The 16580-nt window shown below is 46.7% G+C and overlaps 1 protein-coding gene across 7 annotated transcripts in view; it reads left to right on the top strand.

Moving 5' to 3' along the window:
- Positions 1 to 16580, top strand: part of LOC112666455 (mucin-16) — an 84508-nt gene that overhangs the window by 60351 nt on the left and 7577 nt on the right. For 3 of the 7 annotated variants that reach the window (XM_049097638.1, XM_049097639.1, XM_049097637.1), the window contains exons 30-46: positions 820 to 944; positions 1041 to 1108; positions 1559 to 1731; positions 1998 to 2033; positions 5286 to 5410; positions 5503 to 5570; positions 7471 to 7643; positions 8538 to 8573; positions 9926 to 9991; positions 10895 to 11016; positions 11117 to 11184; positions 11343 to 11515; positions 12450 to 12580; positions 12915 to 12982; positions 13752 to 13900; positions 14979 to 15142; positions 15677 to 15744. In XM_049097638.1, coding sequence (XP_048953595.1) covers positions 820 to 944; positions 1041 to 1108; positions 1559 to 1731; positions 1998 to 2033; positions 5286 to 5410; positions 5503 to 5570; positions 7471 to 7643; positions 8538 to 8573; positions 9926 to 9991; positions 10895 to 11016; positions 11117 to 11184; positions 11343 to 11515; positions 12450 to 12580; positions 12915 to 12982; positions 13752 to 13900; positions 14979 to 15142; positions 15677 to 15744 — 1813 coding nt within the window. Of the gene's footprint in view, positions 1 to 698; positions 790 to 819; positions 945 to 1040; positions 1109 to 1558; positions 1732 to 1997; positions 2034 to 5285; positions 5411 to 5502; positions 5571 to 7470; positions 7644 to 8537; positions 8574 to 9925; positions 9992 to 10894; positions 11017 to 11116; positions 11185 to 11342; positions 11516 to 12449; positions 12581 to 12914; positions 12983 to 13751; positions 13901 to 14978; positions 15143 to 15676; positions 15745 to 16580 lie in introns of those variants that run through there. The other 4 variants (XM_049097635.1, XM_049097636.1, XM_049097641.1 and 1 more) reach the window with 4 other exon arrangements.

Raw genomic sequence — 16580 nt, forward strand, 5'->3', positions numbered from 1 at the left:
TCCTTCATAATATCTTGCAAGTCCTTTCTCTACATCTGTGTCATTCAGCCTTTATTCAGGCCACAGACATTTTTTTGCTAGGACTAATGCAGTAGCCTCTACTCTGGTTTCCTCTGCACAGCAACTGCAATGGCCCTCCCAATGTACCTGTGTCCATGTAGTTCCTGTCTTGTTCACAATCTTTGGATGACTCCATCTTATCTACAAGTCATGTCCAAATCCCTGAGACGCACAGTCGCTGACCCCCCTTTCTGGGCTCAGAGGGCTCCTCCAGTCTCATGTGTATACTTTTACATGCCCATAATGAAAACATCAAGTCCCTTGGGTGCAACTGCTCTGTCCTCCTGTCGGGCTCAAGCCCAGACTGATTCTTCTGCTTAAGCACTCTTCTACTTGCTCAGCTCATGTTCACCTAACTCTTATTTACGCCTTTGGTAACACCTGAAACGATGCTTCCTCCTGGAAGCAATCCTCAATTGTTGGTTGGGTGTCTCCCTGGAATTGTACACCCTTCTGGCTCTCCTGTAGCATAATGGTCTAGCCACTCTCCTGGCCACAGTATTAAAAGACTATGCCCTATCCACCCTTGGACCCACGGACCCCAGCACAGAGCTGCGTATACATTAAATACACACTTGCTGAATGAGTGAGCAAAGGTTCTTGATGTCTTAAAAATCTCATAATATTCTCTCCTTCAGCTTCTGCAGTCCATGGCTGTACTTAGGTCCATTGCTGGTTCTCCACTTTAGAGCTCCAGGCAACCTTGGTGTCCTTACTATCGTGCAAACTGGACAATTTTCTATTCCTCCCCCACTGCAGCCACTGGCCCCACTCTGGTGTCCTTCACCCTGAACTTCACCATCACCAATCTGCACTACACTGAAGACATGGGGCACTCAACTTCTTTAAAGTTCAACTCTACTGAGAGGATCCTCCAGCACCGAGTAAGAGCCCCTCAATGTCTACCATCAGCCCCACCACACGCCTGCCCACATAGTCCTTTAGCCCTTTTGCTCACCCCCCTTCTCTTTCCTCACCAGCTCAGGCTTTTGTTCAGTAAGACCAGTATTGGCCCCCTCTATGCTGGCTGCAGACTGGCCTCGCTCAGGTGAGACCCCCAAATGGAGGGATGTGTTGGGTCTGGTGGACTCTCATGTGCTAGCTAGTGGGGCTCAGTTCCTGGGCATGCCTTCGGCACTGCTGGCGTCCAGCACCCACCATTAACACCTTCATGTGTTCTTTATACCCAGATGCTGGGAATGCTCAAGGCTTAGAGATGAGGCATTCTGTTTATCCTTATGGAATCCAGATGATTATTTGTTTTAGATGAAAGCATTCCTCTTAGAAGAACCACTGTACCATGTCTGCAAATTCCAATTAAAGTATTTTCTGTCCTTAGTTGTGAAGGAGTTGTCCCAGATGAGAGACACTAAGGAGAGCCCCTTCAGAGCCAGACCTTTCTGTACTCTCTCAGCCTCCTGTCTTCTATTCTCTTGCTTTCCACAACCAGAAGGACCCCTCCTCAGGATTCTACATCCCCATGTCCTTTCTTCCCCAGGCTTGAGAAGGGTGGAGCAGCCACTGGAGTGGACATGATCTGCACTGTCCACTCTGATCCCAAAGGCCGCAAGCTGGACAGAGAGCAGCTGTACTGGGAGCTGAGCCATGAGACACATGGCATCACCCGGCTGGGGTCCTTCACCCTGGACAGGGACAGCCTCTATGTCAATGGTGAGGGGCTATGCTCCAGCCAGGGTCTCTCTCCTGGCCAGAGCTCTGTGTTTCTCTAAAAGGAGCTGCTGTGGTGCATCTCCTCTGGTCTGGGCTCAGTCTTCATTCTGATGATATAATCATGGGCTCCAGCCACCTACAATCTCCTTCCCTCCACTGTCTCTTCCCCTTTGCTTTTCCCACAAAGGCCCCTAAATCCTACCTTTCCCTTAATCCTTTATGCTCACCCTGACTCTTATTCATCTTCTCTGGCCTTCTCTCCGCAGGTTACACCTATGGAGCTATAGCCCCGACTACCACTAGTGAGTATTCCTAGGCCCTGTCCCTTCTCCTTTGCCTCCTGTCCTCGGTGAGGAATATACCTGGAAGGGCCCCTCACTCATCCCTTCTCTCCCCTGGTTCTGGTGGAGAGTTCTAGCCCAGGGCAAGTGTGTCTCTCACATACAGGTCTGTCCTCCCACTATCCTGACTCTCATGTTATCACTCAGATTCTCCTAAAAACTCTGCCCTGATACTTTGCTCTTATTCTTTTACTCACCTCTATGCTTGTTGCTCTGGATGTGTCTCAGCATCGGTGTTGCACCATTCGTTGGGTTTTCAGTGAACACATATGGAAGTTGACCATCTTCTGGGCACCATGCTAAGTTACATACCGTCTTAGTCAGCTCTGGTTGCCAAAGCAAAATACCACAGGCTGGGTGGCTCAGATGACAGAAATATATTTTCTCATAGTGCTGGAGGCTAGAAGTCCAGATCAAGGTGCCAGCAGAGTTGGTTTCTCTACAGCCTCTCCTTGATGTGCAGATGACACATTCTTGCCACCTTTTGGCACGGTCAGTCCTTTGTACACACATTCCCAGTGTCCCTCTGTGTCCTAAACTCCCTTTCTTACACCAACAGCAGCCAGAATGGATTGGGTCCCACGCCAACAGCCTCATTTTAACTTAATTACCTCTCTAAAGGCCCTGTCTCCAAATACAATCACCTACTGAGGTACTAGGGATTATAGCTTCTTCAATTTTGGTGTGTGGTGGGGAGTGGAGACACAGTTCATCCAAAAACACATACATCTTATCCTTTAGTTCTCGCTACAATCATGTGAATTAATTCCATTTTAGAGAGGAGTAAACTCAGGCTCCGAGAGGCTGCCAAGCCACACAGCAAATAAATAATAGAACCAAGAGTTCCTGTGTCTCCAAAAACTCATAATCTCACTCATCCATCAGTTCATTACTTTAGAAAGACATGCTAATTTTTGGTGTATACCTGTTGTGTTCAAGTTCGTGGACCAAACTCTCTTTGCGTCCCCAGCAAATCCTGAAATAAGGATCTTGTAGCTTTTTCAAGAATTAATTGCCCTTGCATTAGAAGTGTTTCTGCAACCCTCTCAAACTCTCTTCTTGGGTCCATCTCTGGTCTTTTACACCACAGCATCCTCCCTTGCTCCTTTGAACATCAGTAGGGTTCTAGGATCCTCAGGTCCAATGACAACCATCTTTTCCCAAATGATAGGAGGAAAAATAAGCTAAAGTTAGTTCCATTGACTGTGTTTTGTTTATCAGTATCCAGTCCTTGGAATAGTTCAGAAGCATTGTAGGATCAATTCAATGTACATGGAGGGAAGGCAAGATGGATGGATGAATGGGTGGATAGATGGAAGGAAGGAAATAATGATAAATGGAAATAGAGATGGTAGATGGAAGAAAAGATGAATGGAGGGGGAAAGGATGGAGGAAAGATGTCTGGATTGATAGAATGAACAGATATGGAAGAAAGGAAAGATGGATGGATAGATGGAAGAAAAGAAAGAGTGGAGGAAGAAAGCAAGGGAAGCTGGGTAAATGGAAGACAGTGGGGTTAGAAGGAAGGACAGAGAGAAGGATGCATAGAAAGGGGTATGAATCAGAAGAAGGAAGGAAAGGAGGAATGAGGAAGGAAGGAATGATGTATGCAAGGATGGTGCATGGATGGATGTCATGGGTACATGGATGGATGCATGGATGGGTAGATGGATGGGAGGGTGGGTGGATGGATGGAAACATGGAGGATGGATGGATGGAAAGATGGATGGGCAGATAGATGATAGAAGAAAGGAAAGAAAGAATGGAGGGAGATAAAAGAAAAGATGGATAGATGGAAAGAAAGGTTGAAGGAACAAAGGATAAGAGTATGGATGATTAGAAAGAAAAACAGAAGGAAAGAAAGAAGGATGGAGGAAAGGATAAAAGGGAACTTGGAAGGAGTAATAAAAATAGGAGAGGGAAAAAATAAAAATAAAAAAATAGGAGAGGGAGGAAAGAGGGGAGATAAGTCTTTCTTCCAGAGGTCTATCCTGAATAGTTAACCCTGCGCTGCTCATTGCTTCTCTATTCTAGAGTCAGGCCACTGGGCCTCTGATCTCACTTCTATCATATGTTCATTTATTATACTTCTTCTGGGGTCTACACAGGTCACCACAACTATTGAACCCTGACCAGTGGCATGTGTCTAAACAAGAGCGTGTGTCTTCACAGGGGAGGTCATTAGAAAGGACTCTGGGGGCAGCCCGGGTGGCTCAGTGGTTTATCGCCGCCTTTGGCCCAGGGCCTGATCCTGGAGACCCAGGAATGAGTCCCACGTCAGGCTCCCTGCATGGAGCCTGCTTCTCCCTCTGCCTCATCTCTGACACACTCTCTCTCTCTCTCTCTCTCTCTCTCTCTCTCTCTCTCTCTCTCTCCCTCCCTCTCTCTGTGTGTGTCTCATGAATAAATAAATAAAATATGAAAAAAAAAGAAGGAAAGGACTCTGGGATTGGAGAATCTGGGTCCAAACCCGGACACTCCCTGTCCAGTCATGTAACCCTGGGCAGATAACCATTTCTGTACTGTGGTTCCTCTTTTGTTCAGTATGGATGATTCTAGTGCCCTGTTCATATTTATCCAGGGAAAGAGCTCCATATGTAGTGAGTGATCAGAAAGTATTTTCTTATATGTTTTATGTGATGAACACTTATATGTTGCTTACTCTGTACCCAGCACTGTGCTCCAGCACTGTACAGAATTTGACTTGTTCAAACCTCATTACAACTTTTGAAATAGGAATCATTATCTTGTAGATGAGTAAATCAAGATACAGAGAGGCTGGTTACAGCTGCTGGTTGGCCTTTTGTGTGTGTGCAATGCATAGAAGATTGGCATACCTGGGAGAGAGAGAGAGAGAGAGAGGAAAAGGGTGACAGAGACAGAGAGATAAAGACAGCAGAGAGAATGGAGGACAATGTCTGAGGTTATCCCCAGTCCCAAATTAGTGAGGTAAGTTGGAGCCTTTCCTTCCTGGAAAGAACAAAGCCACCAGTGTTTTCACAGAGCCCTCCACTCCTGCACCTGGGTAGGAAAACCATATCCAGCCCCCAAATCATTAAGCCTGTCCTTACCTGTCGCTGGAGTAGTCTCTGTTAACAAGTGACCCTCGGGTTCATTGGGAGGAAGGCAGGAGGCCCTTGGAAGCCCCACCGTGGGTTGATGTTGGGCGCCTCGACCTCCCCACATCCTTGGCTCTCTCTGCACCAACCGCAGCTGGGGAGGTCAGTGAGGAGCCATTCACACTCAACTTCACCATCGATAACCTGCGCTACTCAGCGGATATGGGCCTTCCCGGCTCCCTGAAGTTCAACATCACGGACACCCTCATGCAGCACCTGGTGAGAGGCCAGCTTCCCCGTCCCTACCTCCACGACCCCTCCTCGGGGCTGTCGCCAGCTCTGACCACGCTGGCCCTCTCCTTCCTCTCTAGCTTGGCCCATTATTCCAGAGGAGCAGCCTCGGCGCCCGATATGCAGGCTGCAAGGTCACCTCACTAAGGTGAGAACCCTTCTACCCACCATGGCCCACCACCAAAGGACAGGACTTCTGACTGTGGGAGGGGGTCACTCCCAGTCGTGGCAAGCTGTCTTGGAGGGTCCTTTTTGGAATACACTTCTTCATGTTACTTTATTGTTATGATTGTGACAAAATACGTATTGGACATACAATTAGCCATTTTCACCATTTTTAAGTATACATTTCAGTGGCATCTGTTACACGCACAATACTGTGTACCCATCACCACTACCTAGTTCTGAAACTCTTCATCACTGTGTGCCCATCAGGCAATTACTTGCACTTTTCCAGGTCAAGGTGTATCCTGTTGGTGTTTACAAAGCACTTCTCCATCTTTGTTTTCTTTATTTTTTATTTTTTTTATTTTTTTAATAATAAATTTATTTTTTATTGGTGTTCAATTTGCCAACATACAGAATAACGCCCAGTGCTCATCCCATCAAGTGTCCCCCTCAGTGCCCGTCACCCATTCACCCCCACCCCCCACCCTTCTCCCCTTCCACCACCCCTAGTTCATTTCCCAGAGTTAGGAGACTTCCCATCTTTGTTTTCATTTCACTTTCATTGGTGATGCAGCTCTTCTGAGGCAGGTGGTAGGCACCACAGTGACAGGACAGGCACTGCCCCTGCACTCATCTGGTGGAGAAAGCAGAAACTAAGTGGGAGAATAAATATCTAAAATGGCCTCAAATATGGTAAGGTGATGGGAAGCAGAAATGCATAGAGACGGAAAAGCAGCTTTACCCAGGGCACAGGATAGCCTGTCTGTGGAGGTGATTTCTGAGCTGTGTCCCAGTTAGAAAAGAAGGACATGGCCATGAAAACTGTTCCAGGCAGAGGAAACAGCATGGGCAAAGGTCCTGAGGTAGGAATGAGCTTGGCTTATGCAGTGAACAGCAAGGAGGCCGGGGTGGCTGGAGCAGAGAGAACAAGGGACAGAGAGAAAGTAGGTGTGTTTCCAGACATCAGCAGGGTCTACACAGTATAGAGTCTTGGCGGGAATTGACATTTTTTAATCGTAGTAAAATATTCATAAAAGAAAAATTTTAAGTGTCTGGTTCAGTAGTGTTAAGTATATTCACATTGTAGTGTAACCAAGCTCCAGAACTTGCAACTGAAACTGTACACCCATTAAATAACAGCTCCCTGCTTCCTTCTACCACCAGATGTTAGCAATCGCCATTCTGCTTTCCATCTCCATAATTTGACTACTTTGGGTGCCTCATACAAGTGAAATTATATGGTGTTTTTTTGTGACTGCCTTATTTCACTGATCATAAAGTCCCCAAGTTTCATCTACGCTATGGCAGGCGTCAGGATTTCCTGCACTTTTAATGCTGAATGATATTCCATTGCATGAATATATCATGTTAAACTATGAAAGTCACATTTTGTTTATCTATTCCTCAGGACTTTGGTTTTTACATGTAATAGGCAATATGAGAGGTACCGGGGGTTCAGCATAACAGTGAGCTACACTGTCCTGTTACTTGCCCTCATAGAGGTCACCATCTGGAGGGAACAGAAAAAAATAATATATGTTCACACTGAGAGCAATCAGGGCTTTGATGGGAGAAGCCTGAGGAATGTGGCAGCCAGAACCCTCTCTTGACAGCGTGGGAGAGTTCTTGGAGAAGGAGGAGGTGTCTAAGTTGAGATCTAAAGAATGACCAGGAAATTACCCAAGTAAGGACAGAAGGGGAGAGATCTCCAGAAAGAAGTCATTGCATGTGCAAAGATCCTGGGGTGAGAGAGCATGGGCAGGTAGAGAAACTGAATGGTTCAACAAGGCTAGGACACAGGATATGAGGTGTGGAGTGACCACAGGTGAAGAGGTGCCACATGAGCTGCACTCCCTAAACATCAATCTCTCCTTTCTCAGGTCTGTAAAGAATGGCGCCAAAACAAGGGTGGATATCCTCTGTACCTACCGGCAGCACCCCAGCAGCCCGGGTCTACCTGCCAAGCAGGTGTTCCATGAGCTGAGCCAGCAGACCCGTGGCATCACCCGGCTGGGCCCCTATTCTCTGGACAAGGACAGCCTCTACCTCAATGGTGAGTGGTTCTCAGCCCACCTCACTGCTTCCACCCCTCATTCCCAGAAAGGTCTCCACTCATCACAGGTCAGGTCTCTAGGGGAAACCTTGAGAGAAACTCGGGTGTGAATCTCAACTCCACACTGACCCCCCCACCCTCCAACAGTTACTCTGTAAGGCTGTCTCTGATCACACCTGATGAATAAATAGAGGTTCTGAAAGGTTAAGTAATTTTCTCAAGTGGACACCCAGGTTAAAATGGGGTGGAGCCAGGCATGAGCCCCAGTGGTCAGCATCCAATGCTGCACCCCCACCCTATGCCTGAATTCACATCTGCTCCCTTCACCTTGGCCACTGCAGAGGCCATTTTAGGATATTTCCCCCTGTAAAATGTGCTTCATTTTGTTCACTCAGTCAGCAATCACCAGCATCTGTTATAAGCCAGGCTTGGCACCAGGGACACAGACAGGTCACATGTGCAACCTGTCCTAATGTAAGCTCCAAAGGGGCAGAGACATTTTGTAGAGTGCTGTATTCCCCAAATGTAATGGAATTTAGCACACAGTAGGTTCTCATTAAATATTTGTTGGATGGAGGGATAGATTGGAGGGAAGGTGGAAGGCAGATGGTGGGATGGTTGCCTATGTGGGGAAATAAATGTGTGAACATAAATGTGATGAGAGTTTCTTGGGGACATGCTGGAGAGGTGAATAGGGAAGGGTTATTTCTAACTGGAAGATCAGGAGAACCTTAATGGTATAGATGACATTTGAATCTGATCTTAGAAGATGCATAGATGCTTACCTGGTTCACAGATGGAAAGGCATCCAGCAGGAGCCCCATATGGACAAAGGCATGGAATATCTGGGATTTTTCTGCCATCTCCCCTTATGTGTGACATTTTTGTTTCCAGGTTATAATGAACGCGGTCCAGATGAGCCTCCTACAAGTATGTATCTTTGCATCCAGTACCCATATCAGCCTGTATGGGTCTTGAGCCAAGCTTTTCTCCTCGCTAATAAAGGGAGCTTACCCCAAACTCAGGCTGCTCTCCTGAGTAGGGCCAGATGTCAGTGGGAAGAAGAATGCTGAGTCCCTGGGTCCTTTCTGGGCCTGTGGGCATAGTACTGGCTTTCTAAACTTTCCATACCTTTCTGGGATGGAGGAAGAATTTTGAACAAGCATTTCCTACAGGGATGGGGATTGAGGTCAGATGAGGAATCCATGCCTCCTGAAAGCAAGATCTCCTACAAGGGCCACAGAAGAGGCCTTAATGTCAAGCTGCAAACTGTGGTGGCCATTCAGTGATTTGGCCAAATTTGCCCATTCACTTGTCCAGTGGTTCCTTCATCTATCTTTTAACCCATCCATTCTTCCATTCTCCGAGTTATCCCTTCTCTCAGACTTCGCCATTCTTCCTTCCTTCCTTCCTTCCTTCCTTCCTTCCTTCCTTCCTTCCTTCCTTCCTTCTCTCCTACCTTCCTTCCTTTCTTCTTTCTTTCCCTTTGCCCATCCATGTATTCATCCATTCTTCCTCCATTCGTCCATCCATCCTTCCTTTGCTCCTTCCCTCTATTCTTTCATCCACCCATCCATCCATTCATTCATCCATTCTTTCATGTCTCCATCCTTTCTTCCTTCTTTCCATTTGTCCATCCATGTATTCATCCATTCTTCCTTCCATTCATCCACCCATCCTTTTCTCCTCCCCTCTGTTCTTTCATCTACCTATCCATCCATTCATCCATCCTTCCATCTCTCCTTCATCCCTCCATCCATCTTTCATTCCTCTCTCCTTTGTTCATTCTTCCATCTACCCATCTTTCATTTTTTCCTTCCATCCATTCATCCCTCCCTCCATCCTTTCTTCCTTTTCCCTTCCTCCTTCCCTTTCCCCCCTCCATCCATCCATCCTGTTTACCTGTTTGTCCTTTCCTCTTTTTGTCCTTACATCCATCTGTCCAACTTTCTTCCTTGTGTTTATTCTTGCTTTCTCTTTGACCTTTCATTTGCTCATTCTTCCTCTGTCCATCCAGGTTACCCATCTGTCTGTCCACTTTTATGCCCATTGATTACTCTCTCTCTTGTTCACCTACATGTACTCTGTTGGGTTTACTTTACTCATGGGCTCACTCAACCCTCTGCTCCCACAACTTTTCCTTCCCTTACTCTCACTAATGGCATACCTGTGAATGCTTGTCCTGGGAAAACCACTGTTGGAGCCCAGGCAAGGTTTGGGGAGTTTCTCCTGCTCTGGGGTGGGGGGGCTCTGCTCTTTTCTGATGACTGCCCTTTCCACAGCTCCTGAGGTAGCCACCACATCCCTGCCTCGTTCATCATCACCTGCACAACCAGAAGCCACCACAGGTATCTGGGAGATCCCTTTTCCTTCCCAAGAGAAGTTCTCCAGCCCAACACCTCTAACCAGCCAGTTGTACACAAGAGCTGGGAAGCCAGGGTGTAAAATTCTGTTTTAGGACACTCATGCCAATTGGAAGAGTATACTGACAAATTAATCTAATGCATACACTCATGGAGCTCCCAGTCTTATGGGATCAACAGACCATGATAACACAATGTGAGATATTCTGGGGAGAGGCACCTAGCATAATTTGGAGGGGAAGGGCTTTCTGGAGGAAGTTTCACCCAAACTGAGTCTTTAAGAATGAGTAGGAGTCATCCAGGAAAATAGAGGATAAAGAGTTTTCCTGTTCTAGGGGATTTGATGAGCAAAGGCTCAGCATACTGTATGGAGACAACTGAGAGGGATTTGGTTTGCATAAAGAATAAACTTAACCTGGAGTGAAGCTGAAAGGTTGGCAAGAACTGTTTTGGGAAGGACCTTGAATGCCAGGTCAAGAAGCTTTAACCTGACACTGAAGGCCAAAGGAAGCCATGGATAGCAGTGACTATACTGAGATTTTTTTCACTTAAGAAAACTTCTTCTAGTGTTCAGTGTAGAGAACATTCTTTAAATGTGGCATCCAATAAGTCTGCTGAGGTATTTGTCTAGGTGAGAGAATATAAGACTTGAACTGGGACAGGATAAAGAGATAGGATGCATGTGAGGGCCATCCTAAAAGTGGAATTGGTGTTACTTGGTGGGGAAGCAAGAGGACCTGAGCCACATGCTAGTTTTGACTCAGGCGACCAAATGGTGGGTGGTGGTGCCAATGGAAGAGAAGACGACAGAGTACAATGAATTCGGGACCCTGATTTGGTCTCAGGCCAACTGTCCATAGTAGCCCTCTCTCCTCTCTCTTCTTGTAGCTACGGGACACAGTCTGAAGACCCTCACACTCAACTTCACCGTCTCCAACCTCCCATATTCAATGGACATGAGCAATGGCTCAGCCATGTTCAACTCCACCAAGAGGACCCTGCAGCGCCTGGTAAGACCCTGCTCCCAGCAGTTCCTAGTGGGTTAAATTCCACCCAGCCCTTCCTTTATCCTTGTCCCTCCTGTTAATCCTCCTCATTCTTCCTTCCCAGCTTGGATCCTTGATCCAGAGGAGCAGTCTGGGACCCTTCTACTCAGGTTTCAGATTAATCTCCCTCAGGTAAGACTTTTTCCTGAGTATTTGCCAGTAGTGACCATTTTGGGGACTGACCCTTCTGGTCTTCCCACTGACCTCCCATTTTGTCCCTCCCTCTTTGTGGCCCCCATAGTAAGGTTTCAGGACCTCTCTTTAGAGTTCCCACATCCCTCTCTCCCCAGACCTGATAAGGATGGGGCAGCCACCCGTGTTGATGCCATCTGCAACTACCGCCATGACTCCATGGGTCATGGGCTGGACAGAGAGCGACTTTACTGGGAGCTGAACCAGCTGACCCATGGTGTCACCCAGATGGGCCCCTACACCCTGGTCAAGGACAGCCTCTTCGTCAATGGTGAGTGATTTACAGCAATCATTTTTTGTCCCCGTTCTATTTTATTTCCTCTTTAACAAGTCAGCCCAAGTTCTGATTAGGGGAAACCTTTCCCAAAATCTCCATGGAGAGAGTCTTTCCTGTTATTTCAAGTAAAAAGAATGAAATTCTTTAACAAATTAATATAATGAATTTTAATTTGAACCCCAGATATCTGACTCAAGGGATCTTTGGGTACAGGAATTCTCTATGTGAAACTCCTCTATGTCAGTGGTTTTCACCAGGGGTCAATTCTGCCCCTCAGGAGACACTAGGCAATGATGAGACATTCTGGTTGCCACAACTGGGGAAGAGTGAGATGCCAGGGATGTTGTTAATGTCCTCCAATGAACAGGAGATCCTCAACAAACACATATACATTCTATCCCAAGCCATGTGCTGGGTACAGAGATAGAACACAGTTTCTCTCCCTGAAAAACTCATAATCAAGATAACTAAACATTACTTGGGGACACACAAAAAAGGCAGAAACACTGTTATTAACAGGGCGCCATGAAAGCACAGATAAGTCAAGGAGGACTTCCTGGAAGAGGATATTATGTATGCAGCACTATATTAAGCACTGAGACATGACAAGAACAAGACAAATGGGTATCTACTCTCCTTGAATTCCATCTCACTGGAGTTCTGATACATGAGTAGGAGTTTTCCAGGAAAAGCAGAAGATTGAAGAACATTCCAGGAAGTGGGACCTGCATAAGCACAAGCAGAAAAGCTCACCTCAGGAGAATCCCTGTAAAGTTTCCATTTTCCCTCTCTGTGCGGTGACTTTCAATTTGGAAGCCTCTAACATGTGGGCCCAAGTTTGGCTGATTCTGATGATAGGCACCACGCCTCTTTCTGTGCTAAAGGCTAAGAGTTTCCAACTGTCTTCTCTTCATCTCGTTGGCTGCAGGCTATGCACCCCAGAATTTATCTACCCAGAGTGAGTATCAGCTAAATTTCCGCATCATCAACTGGAACCTCAGCAACCCAGACCCCACATCCTTGGAATACACATCCCTGCAGAGGGACATCCAGGACAAGGTGGAGTCTCTCTCACCCATCCCATCTCTCCTTGACCTGGGTGCCCCCCTCATTCCTCTGTCTGATTCACATCTATTAAGTGATGGCTTCAACTCTTTACCTATGTGCTCTGAGTTCTCTCAGTTTCCAAAGATGGTGCCCTGCCTGCCTTCTCCATTTCCCAGATGTGAAAACTGAGGCTCAGAAAGGGGAGTGGTGTACCTAAGATCACACAGTCAGGATTTAAACTCAGACCTCCTTTGCTCCAAGGCCTGTGCCCTTTCACTGGCCCCAGTAGCTCCCTCCAGCCCCAGAAGGTCTCCATCTCACCCATTATCCCCACCCTTTATTCTAGGTCACCAAACTCTACAGAGACAGCCAGCTACAAGACATGTTCCGCTCCTGCCTGGTCACCAACTTGACGTAAGTTGAGGAAGTTGGAAGCACTGGCTGAGCTGGCAGTTTGTGACTCTGAGCTCCCATCCTGGCACAGTCCTTGAGCTGGAAGTCACTGACATGGTGCCCATGCTCCCCCACATCCCTTTCAGCTCCTTCCATAGGTCTAGGGGGTGGGCAGGAAAAAGATTAACCACACTGGGCAACCTATACCAGCATCCTCCACCTTCTCCTCTTCTGGATACTTTCAACAAATAAGACAGTTTCATGCATGGTCATCTTATGGGATTCTCACACAGCCCCTGTGAGATGGATATTATCTGTGATCATCCCCGTTGTTCAGATGGGGAAGCTGAGGCTCTGAGAGGCAAAGTGAACAGCCCAAGAATTGCCCAAATTGGGTTGGAAGAATGGGTGGAGGAACCAAAATATCTACACTGGGGAACAGGAGGATCATGGGACACAGTGCCAACTTTGAGTGTTTCCAAACTTCAGTTCCTTTGTCTTTAAGATGGGGATAATTATAATAATAGCTTCCACCACAGTGATGTTGAGGGAACATGTATGTCACTTCCTAGAGGTGCTCAATAGATGTTCATTATTTTTATAGTTATTTGTTCTATTCCCAACTCCTGGAAACCTTGTATTTTTAGTCAGTCTCTTCTCTAGCTTGGGGGAAGAGGAAGCCAGATAACCTCTCACATCTTGCCTCTAAGTCTTTGGGTCTATAAAACAGGAACTCAGGAGGCATTGCTGGTGTTGAATGCTGGCTGAGTTCCATGGTCTCTGTCCCTAGGTTGGGCTCCATGTTGGTCACCATCAAGACACTGTTCTCTTCTAATGTGGACCCCAGTGTGGTGGAGCAAGTCTTTCTGAACAAGACCCTGAATGTCTCATCCCATTGGCTAGGCACCACCTATCAGCTGGCAGACCTGCATGTGACAGGTGCAAGACTAGGGGCTGGCTTCATGGTTTGAAGAGATGGGGCTATGAGGAAGAATGGGGCTTCTCAGTAGCAGTGGAATGGGTAGAGGCTCTGGAGGGGAAAGGGGGACTTTCTGGATGCCCATGTTGATGACCCATGGCAGTGGGTCATCCAACGGGAGGTAGGAAAAATCATGGAGCAGTTGCACCCAAGGGAATGGTTATTTTTACATGTAAGTATTTCCCACCCCAAATATAGAGTATCCTAAGTTGCCTTCTTAGGCCTTCTGATTATGAGTCATGCATTGATTGATGGAAGGACTCATTCATTCATTCAACAAATATGTTATGAAAGTAAATAGGCACTGATGACGCACTGTGATAACTGTTATAATCAGGGAATTTCAAGAGCCTGTGGGAACCTCTAGGAGGGACACGCAGCCCATCCTGGGAAGTTTTCTGGAGGAAGTGAGGAACAAACTGAGATGTGATGGTGAACATGACCCAGCCAGTGGGAAGAGATAGGGAGTTGAGCTACATGTGTTTATAACCTAGACGATAGAATACTTAGGGAGGTTATAAGGAGTTTGGTGTGGCTGGAGCAAACACTTTCACATGGAAGAAGTGGCAGGTAAGGCTATAGGTGCAGGGAGGGACTTTCTTGGGCACTGGAATAGTTTGCAGGGGAACACAACACAGAGTTCTGCCTTAGAAAGCTCATCCTCTGGTGCTGTATAGTGAGTGGGTTGGGAGGGGGAGAAGACTAGAGATGGCAAGACACATTAGTAACTTAGGTCAGCAAAGGTGTATGAGGGATGTCCCCTAAGGTGGTCAGCACCTGCACTTGCCTTCTGTGCGCCCAGAGGGACCCAGTCTCCTCTTCCCCACATACTTGTGAATTCTCATAATGCTTAGAGGAGAGTCAGATGGATGGACAGATCAGTAGGTTCAAAGTGACCCAGTAAATAGAAGGTCTTATGTAGCTCACTTTAAAAATCCAGCTCAGGTCACATTTCCAGGAATAAGTAACCAAGCTAAAATGACTTCTTGGCTAAAATCTTCACCTAATTAGAACTTATATACCTTCTTTTTATTATAGAAGTGGAGCCATCAGCTCACCTACTGACAGACAAACCAACAAGCAGTCCCAGCACCGAGCACTTCCAGCTGAATTTCACTGTCACCAACCTACTCTATTCCGAGGACATAGCCCAGCCAGGCACCACCACACATCAGCGAAACAAGCGAAGTATTGAGAATGCGGTGAGAATGGGGTTGTATGTCCACTCTGTCCCTATGTAGAGACAGACCTATGGATCCTGGGTAGTCAGAGGGTGATTTTTCATAACAATTCATGAAGACAGGTTCTTTTTTTAAAAAAAGATTTATTTATTTATTCATGAGAGACACACACACAGAGAGAGGCAGAGACATAGGCAGAGGGAACAGAAGCAGGCTTCACGCAGGGAGCCCGATGTGGGACTCAATCCCAGATCCTGGGATCACACCTGAGCTGAAGGCAGATGCTCAACCACTGAGCCACCCAGGCATCCCGTGAAGACAGGTTCTAATACCCATTTACAAATTAAGAAACAGGCTCAGAGAGTTTTAGTAGCTAGTCTGGGGTCATATAGCTAAGTCATACCCTGGAATGGGATGTCCTTTGGTATACATATCCAGGCTAGTGTTTGTTGAGAAAAGAAAAAAATAGGTGGGAAATTTTGCTCAGTGGCTAAAAATTCTCTAATGCCATTGGGTCTGGGATGGTGATCAATGGAATATCGCCCTGTCTTTCAGCTCAACCAGGTCTTCCGAAACAGCAGCATCAAGAGCTATTTCTCTAGCTGTCAAGTTTTAGCATTCAGGTGAGTTCCAATTCAAGACCTAATCACTCTGGAGACTCCCACTATTCTTTAAGTAAAAATGTCCCTGTGTCATGGTCCCAGTTTCTAGCTCTTATGGAACATAGCCCTGGGAGCATAGAACTGTTACCTAAAAACCAACTTCTTCCTAAACCAGTGAGCCCAACTGGTTTAGAAACTCAAGAGAGGGATCCCTGGGTGGCGCAGCGGTTTGGCGCCTGCCTTTGGCCCAGGGCGTGATCCCGGAGACCCCGGATCGAATCCCACATCGGGCTCCTGGTGCATGGAGCCTGCTTCTCCCTCTGCCTGTGTCTCTGCCTCCCTCTCTCTCTCTCTCTCTGTAACTATCATAAATAAATAAAAAAAAAATTAAAAAAAAAAAAAGAAACTCAAGAGAGGCAGTATAGACCTCAGCAGACATGGAGGTGCCTTGTGTTGGGGCCATAGAATATGGAGTGTAGCATCCACGCCTTAAACTAATTGCTGTTGAAGTCAAGACCCATAGAAGATAGTCTAGAAGACTAGAACCAGATGACTTAGAATCCAGCAGTCTAACTGTACTGCTCAGTAGTGTAACCACTAATCACACGAGGCAATCAAAACTGTTTACACATCTATTGAGATATGATTCACATATAAAATGTACCCCATTGGGGTTTCTTAAAAAGATTTTTAAAAATTTATTTACTCATGAGAGATACAGTGAGAGAGGTAGGCAGAGGGAGAAGCAGGCTTCCTGTAGGGAGCCCAATGTGGGACTCGATCCTGGCACCCTGGGATCATGCCCTGAGCCAGAGGCAGACAATCAACCTCTGAGCCACCCAGCCGTCCCTAAAATG

The sequence above is a fragment of the Canis lupus genome, chromosome 20, assembly GCF_003254725.2.
Source record: "Canis lupus dingo isolate Sandy chromosome 20, ASM325472v2, whole genome shotgun sequence".
In the NCBI taxonomy this organism is placed as follows: Eukaryota; Metazoa; Chordata; class Mammalia; order Carnivora; family Canidae; genus Canis; species Canis lupus.